We start from the raw sequence: 9,755 nt of genomic DNA, 5'->3' as shown, positions 1-9,755 counted from the left end.
ATGGACGATCAGCGCCCAAGCTTGTGTGACCCCAGGGTGATGGCAAGGTAACGCGACGCTGAGTGGACGTAGATCATTACCAGGTTAACAGGGAGGCTACAGACTGGAGCCTTATGCTCCCCTTCATTTTCTCAAGCAATTCTCTACCGTTGTGCGGCACATGCCGACGGATAAAGCAAGACAAATGAGACATGGCAAAGGGTCAGGAACGTGTCTGGGCTAAGTGAGAGAGACAGTGAAAGAGGCAAGAGGACAGGGATGAGTACAGACAGTGGGGGTAAGCAGATTTAGACAATGTGACGTTTTCCGACTTCACTGGTCCGATAACCTGCTAACTTATACGCAGGCACTCTCCTCTGCTAGAACCAGGATTGTAGCCAGTTATGGGATGTCACAGAGGTCCAGACCTAATAAAGAGTGAAAAATAAGTACACGTACATAAGTAAACCTGTATAAATAGTCAGGGGTTGAAAAGGTCTCCTTTGAGTGTGTGTCTGGGAGCTGTTTGTGTGTGAGTGAGTGGTGATTGTAAGTGGTTCTAGCCCTGACTACGGCCCTGGCTAGAACCACTTACGACTGGAAACTAATCAATAATAATTTACAAATAAATTTTACTTGACCTGACTTCAATTTCAAGGAGAGCGAAAAAGAAAAGATGAGACAGGTGGACAGGGGGAGGAAGGTATGGAAACTGTAGAGTGAGGTGGGGGAGCAATTTAGTCTTGATTAAAGCAGAGGATGTATGGCTGTTGTTTAGGAGCCACTAGGGAAATGCACATTTACTCATTCAGCTGCTTTGCTCCCCAGGCATGCTGGCTTTATTGTAATTTCATCAAGAGCTACGTCATTAAAACATGTCATCTCTGGTCAAGTGACAGCTAGATTATAGTGCCTGTAGAATAGTTTTTTCTTCCACATATTGGTGCAAACTGGGGACTGCACCACCGGTGATAAAATGTTCATCGAACGCCCATCAGAAAAACATTATCTGTTTATTTTACCAAATTTATTTTGGTATAGGCCCAGTTTCTATGACGGTTCAATTATGTGTCGAATTCAATACATTCTAATCACTTTCAGTCAACCATTCTTTCCCTTGTGCAGTATTACACACACACAGAGAAAAAAGAGCTAAAATGCTATCACAAAGTTGTTTTTCTTCATTTAGCCACTAGACATACTTTTCAATAAATAATCTTTGTTTTTGTAAAGACACTTATTAAAGTATCATATGTCCACCCTTTTCCAATGCTGATTTTTCACCTTTGTGACCTTTCAAGTTAATGTCAGTTGGATTTCTTTAATCTTCACATTTTGGTCCATTGTACTCCAAGTACGAAACAGCTTCTAGTGGATATTTTGTCAGATGCAAGATCAGATTTGAGTCTCTTGTACATTGTCTTTTGAGCAGGCTTGAATCAGTAAAGGTTCCTGTGTGACTGAGCTGTGTATGGTACTGAGCATAGCAGGGTGGTGATAAGTGCTCTTGTAGGTGTTGTAGTGGTTGTAATGCTCCAGTGGGGGCAGAGATAGGTGTCTCTCCATGGCAGCGACACCTGCAAGCTCCTCTTCAACAGTTATAACCTCCATGGAGGAGGCAGGGCCGTCGGGATCCTGCTGGTTATGCTGCTTTCTCATCTTGTAGAAAATAACCAGAAGAACAGCAGCCATAAGAGTGATGGCCACAAAACAGCCAATGATAATCTTGGTGGTTTTCATCACCTCATCCAGGCCATTGAGGGCTCCCTCACCATCAAGGTCAAGAACTGGAATAGTGTAAGTCCGCTCTGTGGTCCTTGTTGAAACTGGAGTACCTTTTGTGGTTGAGGAAGACACCCAGCCAAATGGAGGAAGTGGGGTTTGGCTATCATCCCCAGGTGCCTCGATGGTCTCCACTGTCACTGTTGTAAAATAGGTCACCCCGCTGTTTTCCACTGAGGTGACATTAAGCACAGCAGAGGCGGAGATGTTGCCTGCTGTGTTGCTGACCATACAGGTGTAAGTCCCAGTGTCCTGCATGGTGACGCTAGTAAAGTTCAATGTCCCATCATTGAGTACAGACAAGCGCACCTTGTACGCCCCGTGTGTCACTAACGATCCATTTGGTGTCAGCCAGCTGATGGACGTCAAGGAGCTAGTACGGCATTTAAGCTCTGCAGCCATGCCTTCTGTCACATTCAGGTCAGTGGGTGGCTCCACGATGACAGGAACGTCACACTGGAAGTAGCTGTGGTCCAATTCCCCAATGTAGCGGCCTTTGTAGTTTGCAGGAGAGTGACAACGGGCACAGCAGCTGGTGTTGGCAGGTACTGTCTCCTTCAGCCACCAGCTGAGCCACAAGATATCACAGTTGCAGTTCCAGGGGTTGTGATGGAGGTGGACCCGCTCCAAGCGATGTAGAGGCATGAAGAGGTCGTGTGGCAGAAAGGTGAGGTTATTGTGGGCCAGGTTGAGTTCCACCAGTGACTGCAGGTCATCAAAGGAATTTCTCTCGATAGTCTGGATCTGGGCGTGCATCATCCACAGCTTCTGGAGGTTTGTCAATCCTGTAAATGAGCTTGGCTTGACAACAGCGAGTTGGTTGCCTGACATTTCGAGCTCTTCAAGTCTAATCAAAGGTAAGATGTTTGGGATCTCCTTGAGGTTGCACATACCCAAGTTCAGGTAGCGCAGGTTACTCAAGTCCTTGAAGGCTCCATCAGAGATGTAGGAGAGACGTTTGAGCTCACCTAAGTCCAGCCTTCGAAGGGAGGGGACCCGGTTGAAGGCATAGGATGGTATACTCTCAATTGGGTTGTTCCGAAGCCACAATTCCTTAAGCTTAGACAAGTACTCAAATGCTCCATTTGGGATTGTCGTGAGCCGATTATCAAAGAGCTCTAAAGTGTTGAGACTGGTCAGCCCATTGAAGGCGCCGATTTCAATGCTGCGGATGTGATTCTTGCTCAGCTGCAGGATCTCCAGGTGGCGCAGGTGCTTGAAGCTGTCCACCTTGATGACCTGAATGAGGTTGTCCTGGAGGTTTAAGTATCGAGTGTTGGTGGAGATACCATCTGGGACATCTCGTAGATTGCGACGGGTGCAGATGACTTTGCTAAACTGATTACTGCAGGAGCAGACAGATGGACAGGTCTGAGCACGAACCAGCCCGGCCACCACTAATATCTGAAGGGTTAGAAGCAGCACAAAAAGGGGGTTGGACAGCGACCCCTTCAGCCTATGACCTCTCATTGTCTGGCGCTGGAGGGAAGAGATCATTGTGTTCAGCATTCATAGTTCATCTGCTGTTTGTCTTCTCTGCAACAAGAAGAACAGAGAACACTTATATTAGTTAAAAAACAAATAAAGTGTGAATAACAGTATTGTTATTGTACAAGAGTTCTGGGTACAATCAGTTTAAAGAACAAATAAAACCTTTTTAAACAGCAATATATGGATAGCTCAACTGATGAATAAAAGCAAAAGGGATTAATTAATTATTAATTGTGAATACTGCCCATCCGTGGGAAATTATACACTCTAACCCTGCCTTGTCCCAGATTCCCAGATTCTTAAGATGATTCATCTATACTGGAGGACTAAAGGATGACAAATAAGGACTTAACCGAGCACATGCCACACATTCAGGGAGGAGCTGCACATTTAATACATAAAGCTCAGAACTCTGTCAAAGTAAAACGACAATCTATTGACACCATGGGAACTTATTCTTTACAAATAGACACACTCACTGTAATCCCTCTATTACCAAAAGCATTATGGTCTGTGAATAAATGGGGTCTCTGCAATGGCACAAACAAATATTGTCTAGTGCCAGTGAGACTTTTCTGCACACTATGTACCCATGCAACAAACAAGGCCTCAGTCTTATGCACCCTTCCTTTTGCACACACTCTTGAAGTGTAAATTACTCTATGATTGCTTTGATTTTGTTACAAAACACTAACAAAATCACTGATTGCTATTATTTATCAATAACACATTGAGGGCTATTGTTCTCTGTGTCTGTGTTTTACCACAATACACTACAGTCTGTTTATTGCTACTGAAAAATGCAATCTGTGATGCATTTCCTTTGGTTTCAAAGCAGGCATTTTCCACTGATTCCTGATTAATGTTTTCTATCATAGCAATAGTGTGCTGCTTTTTACTTTTTATTTTGATCAAATTTTTCATAACACCAGAAGCCCTGGCGAATAAGTGGAGTGTAAAGATGTCTACTATTGGCCTTGCATAATCAGAGCTGGATGTGTTGCTATCCCTCAAATCAAATGATTAACAAGAAACTTGTTACTCTGCAATATTAGATTGCATTAAATTAAATTAGATTAGCTCATTCAGACAATATGTCTTGAGTGTGCTCAAGATGAAAATAGACCAAGACGTGAAGCCAGCTGTTGTTTGTGCAATTATATCAAAATAGTGGACTTTTATCTGACCCACAAAGAAATTAATCAAATCTGATAACCTCCATCTAACTATTAATGCATCAGTATCATATCACTTTTCCAGTGCAACCTGTGTGTTAATTTTCAACAGCTGACTATATTGAAATGTGTGTTTGATGTAAGATGTTGAAATTCTGAAGTGACACATAGAAGCTCTGCCACACCAGCAAGCAAATAAATTGTCCAATACAATAAAATGTGGAACTAAGAATAAAATCCAATTCCTATGTCTTCAATTCTGGAGATTGTGGAATGGAATGACTCATTTTAGAAAATGTTAACATGAAGATTATCAGCTAAAAAATAAAAAAATAAATTCCATATTTGGGGATTTTCATTCATATTTTGCTGTATTCTGGAAATTTTGTAAAAAAAATGTTGTTATGATGCAATATGTACATAAAACAAGCCTGGGATACAAGGTTATTTTCTGGCACCTATAATATTTTATGGCCCCATATCATGTTTAATTTCACCTACAAAATATCACCTACAGGCAACACAAGTAAAACACTGTACTTAAACACAGCTCAGGAGTATAATGTAGGAGTAATGTACGTAGTTACTTTCTCAACAGCCTGTGCACAGCAGCAGCAGTATGAGGAGGCTGCAGAGAGATGAATATCTGCTGGTGTGTCAGATCAAGTGAGGCCTCCCGCTGGCAGGAGCTCATTTTGTCTGGAATTACAACAAGATTGCACTGCCACCAAAGAGGAGAAAATGTCAGACGCGATAAAAGCACTAAGGGAGATTATCAGCTGTCAATAAAAAATCTTAATTGGTGAGTTGGATAGCAGAATTTATTAGATACTAGAATTTACTGTGTTGCCAAAAAATTAATTGTGGTCATACATGGCGTAAGATTATTCTTTCCGGAGTATGAGATGTACAAGAGTAAAATTGTTTTGGCTACATATACTGTATACCGACATGTAAGCTATAATATTCATTTCCATCTTCAGACATTCCTGCCTTTACTGGCACAGCACTGCATGGATTAATGTGATCCAGGCACATGTAACATGTAGACAGAGCCACTGGAAGCGAGGGCTGCTTACATCAAAAATACTGCCAACAACATAAAAATACGCCCACCCCTACTCCCTGCTTCTGCACCAACAGCCACTGGCATTATGTCTGACACTGGTGTGATTTGCCAAATTCATTTCTTATAATGAGTTGGTTGGAAAAGTGCTGGGGTAACATATGTCTCCATCAGCGTGTGCATGGCAAGGAGGCTACATGATATAAGGCTGAATATTTCAAAGCACTTAAATTACAATGTCAGATGATTAGAGTCTGTCAGTGTTATGCACCGCAAGCAACTGGACATTTTTTACTCCAACTGGCGAAATGTGTTGGCTTGAACATTCCTGCACAACAGGGAGGCGAGCTTGGCAGTCAGAGCTGTAAAGAGTGTAATAACTGAGTACCTAACAAAGTAACACCTTGCATCCAAAAATTCTAATGGATCCTTCATTGTGCTGTGGAATATTGTGTCTCACTGTATGAAAATGAGAAAAATAGTCTCTGCATGACTTCACACAGGTCAGAATGAGGTAGATAATAACGTGACATTGAGGATGGATTGTAACAATTTCTCAGATCGTTTTTGCAATATCCAGCTGCGTTTTGATGTAAGGTTGGAATTAATTTGGTGTCCACAATGGAATCATTCCAACCAAAAAATAAATTTGCACTTCCACAATCACAAAAAAAGAAAAGAACATTCTATTGGTAATGCAGTCATACAATTGTTATTGCTAGTTGTGGGAAGCTAGCCCAGGGAAGAATATATTTTGGTGCACATCGGGATACTGGAATTGTTCTTTTTAATGATTACTTAACACAGTGATTGGACCCCATGCCAGGGAAATTAATCACTAATGTTTTGCAGCTAAAATGGTAAAGAATCATGAAGTAATTGTGAAAATATATGGGGTTTTTTTATGCTTATTTCTCTCTCATTAGGTCAATATAGTACAAATATAAGAGCAAGACACATTTCCGCTTGTTGGACCAGTACTATTCACGTTGCATTTGCTTTTTTCTTACTTACATATACATTTCATGTAACACTTTGAAGGCAATTTTTCCTTTATAAATTACATGAAAGATCAGCAATACAATGTAATTCAGTTAAGGCACAGGAAGAGCAATGCATGAAAAAACGGCTAGTGAGTCGCTTATCCTGATGGAGAGAGACCCTGTGGTCTGATACTAAGAAGACTGCCTGATGAAGTGAGTGTCATCTGGCTAATTCATTCAACACATTACCCATTCATTACATTTGCATATGTTTGTTGCATGTCTTGTTTTTAACCTCGTTTGTGCTGATGTTATAACCTTACAGGCCATCTGGTTCCTACAAGGGTTCAGTACAAAAATGGAATACAGATGGATGACGGCTTTGCTGTCGACCTCATCTAGAGAAAAGTGTGTCAAAACGGCTACAAAGTAGAATTAATTGAAATAACATCTTGCGCTGACAAGTAATTTGCATTGTGAATTTACTAGTTAAGGTTTGTCATCTCAGTAGTTTAGTGCTGTATTCAAACCTGTGGTTCATTTGCTTGTTCTGACTCAGGGAATGAAACAAACACAATCCTTGACTGGATTTGTGCTCTCGCAGTAACATTTACCAGGGGCCCAAAACTTTTAAACAACACCACACACTTGCAAACTTGTGGTGTTCACAGATGACTAAACAACCCACTCCAGGTTTCACAATAAGGGCTCCAAACGAGCCAGGACAGAATAAATCCTTAGATAGGGAAAATGGCTCAGCAGGACGGATGTACACTTATTCAGTGAGAGATCCCATAATGGAAACACTAAAGTGATTGTTCAGGTTAATTTAATGTAAAAAAAAGCACACAGTATAAATGCCTCATTCAGCAGAAAACACAACAATATCCAGTTTCAAGGGAGACCAACTTCCAAATTAAAAGCAGGCTTATTGAACTCCACTGTTGTTTTTATTCTGAAGTGCCATATGCAGCTGTTTACAGATGAAACAGCATCCAGTGCTTACTGTCTCCAACCTGGAATATCCAAGAAAGGTGGACGCATGAGGCGAGTTGATGTCTTGAATGTTTGTCAAATGTAATCTGCTGATGACTGTTGGATCCAAGGACACATTTTTGTACAAATTCACCATAGGCACTCTCTGCAGGCATGAGTATGAGTGGCTCACTAACACACCCAATGTACAATATGCTCCACAAAGATGAAGAGGAGAGGAGAGAAAAATCATGCAACCCCCAAAGTATCACATATTTTCAACCAACTAACAAAAAGATCAGACTGCACATTTCTTTGCAGGATTCATTTTAATATATCACAGTGTTTAGTTCACATCAATCTAAGTCTGTGCATGTACTCTTACAGTGCATCACTGTATTGTAGCAGAGATACATGTTTGTATTTCAGTGCATCAGCCTGTTACATTATTGTCAGGATCTTTTGTGTTTGATCAGCCAAAACAAGACCTCTGACATTACCAAGATACAAGGCAAGAATATAAGAACAAAAACTGTATATTTTGTGCAAAAAATAAGTCTGTTTTCTATTGTTTGAAGTAGGTGCAGAATAAAGAGAATCATTGTATATCAGTAACCTAACAACAGGGTGTACCATGAACAAACCTAGCAACAAAGAGTGACACTGATACACAACGTAAGTGGGAGTAGATTTTGAATGTTCATTTTAAGCTTCACTGTTCCAATCATATGTATGCAGGAATTATTTTGTCTTTTTTAAATACAAATTAATGACCTCTGATGGTGGCTGCAAGCTTCCTGTTGACAGCTGCATAGTTCTCCAAATCTGGATAGCTCAGTTTTAAAAATCTGATATGAATGCAGATTTCTGAGATACTTGAAGCAGATATAAAATAAAAATGTGGTCCAGGCTTATTTGGTCTTGGCAGAGGTACTGTGTATTATGCAATAAATCAATGTTAAAGTTAAATGTTTGAATAAAGATGGTGATATTTGATCTAACTGCTTTTGTTATGATGATATCAGTGTATTCCCACTGTACTAGATTAGCTGAAGTAGACCAGTCCCATCACAAACAGATTGGATAAAAACCTTGCGCCTCCTGAAGGACGCCTCCTAAATCCTTGATCCTCTGAATAGAAACACACAGACATTTGAACATCCTTGGAAAAGGTGAACCGTCTTGATAACCTGGTCATGCGAGTATGAAGGAGTGAGGACCCAAGAGCTATGCTTGTAACCCTTGTAATAAATAGAAAAAATAAACCTCAAAAAGGACAAACATTAAAGCCAATTTCATTATTATTAGAGGGATTTGTTGCTGCTTTTCCTCCTCTCTCAGGCGACTCTGACATGCGGATGGCAAGCACTTCACTCCACGGCTCCCCTCCACCTGCAAAATGCCGGTCCCCTCCCCCACCTTGGCTTTACTATTGTGAGGAAAATAAATCTAACGGGCTGGGTGCTGCAGACTTATCAGCCAAACTCCATTCTTTTAACAGCAACAGAAATTATAGCCTTTTTGTCGACTGGCTGAGGTTCAACACAGCAAATACAAAGTGAATTTTGTTGCACATTTTTCAAGCTCAACGGATGTCATTATCAGACAAATATTTTTGTAGTAGCTTGCTTACTGCAGTACATTTTTTAGCTGTCTATGTCTGTTACTAGGGGATTTACTCAGGCTGTTCAGAATGTTTACAGCACCTTATTGCAGGATTGTTGTTTATTTGTGTATTTGTGTTATGATTGATATGCCTTCTTTTGATCCTATGTCCTATATAGTGAGTATTTTTCACAGGGGATGTTGGTGATGCAGGCTCTCTTTGAAAGGAATTACAGGTCACTGCTGCATTACCAACAGGAATGATGCAAACCATATTTTGCTGATTAGTTCTACCTTATGCTTTGTTATAATGCTCAGAGAGGAGCTGAGAAATTGTTCTTCAGCTCAGACTGAGACTAAATTTGAAAACGTTTCAGCTGCATGAAACTAACACCATTCTCTTGGTAAATCTGCTGAAACACAACTGTCGGCACTCACAATATTTCATTTTCAGTGGATTCAAAGTAACATCGGCCTCATTGTGCCACGGATAAAAATCCATGAAACATTCTATAATGTCTGATTGAAAAATGATTTAGAGTCGCCAATTCTCCTCCAGACATGGAATAGAAAAAAAAGAAGCATGTAAGCGAGGTCATGCTAGTGGGTTACAGTGAAGTGTATTCTCTCATGTGTGTTGAGATAAAGTGCTTCATGAATGGGCGGTTGCCAAGGTGAAATGGGTCTCAGCAACATGGC

General features: G+C 40.7%; 1 protein-coding gene across 1 annotated transcript; it reads right to left on the bottom strand.

The window, feature by feature from the left end:
- Positions 1 to 625: 625 nt before the first annotated feature.
- lrrc4cb (leucine rich repeat containing 4C, genome duplicate b) lies at positions 626 to 3,270 on the bottom strand. The gene has a single exon (XM_076156055.1). It carries the CDS (start codon positions 3,268 to 3,270, stop codon positions 1,375 to 1,377), a length of 1,896 nt encoding a protein of 631 aa, XP_076012170.1. The 3' UTR covers positions 626 to 1,374.
- Positions 3,271 to 9,755: the final 6,485 nt, after the last annotated feature.

This window comes from Genypterus blacodes, unplaced genomic scaffold (assembly GCF_046128005.1).
Source record: "Genypterus blacodes isolate CSIRO-AG114 ecotype Tasmania unplaced genomic scaffold, CSIRO-AGI_Gbla_v1 ptg000067l_1, whole genome shotgun sequence".
Taxonomy (NCBI): Eukaryota; Metazoa; Chordata; class Actinopteri; order Ophidiiformes; family Ophidiidae; genus Genypterus; species Genypterus blacodes.
This window is presented reverse-complemented; position numbering and strand designations above follow the sequence as displayed.

Bases quoted from the DNA above. Each gene is read 5' to 3' on its own strand.
- lrrc4cb (XM_076156055.1), bottom strand. From the start codon at position 3,270: ATGCTGAACACAATGATCTCTTCCCTCCAGCGCCAGACAATGAGAGGT.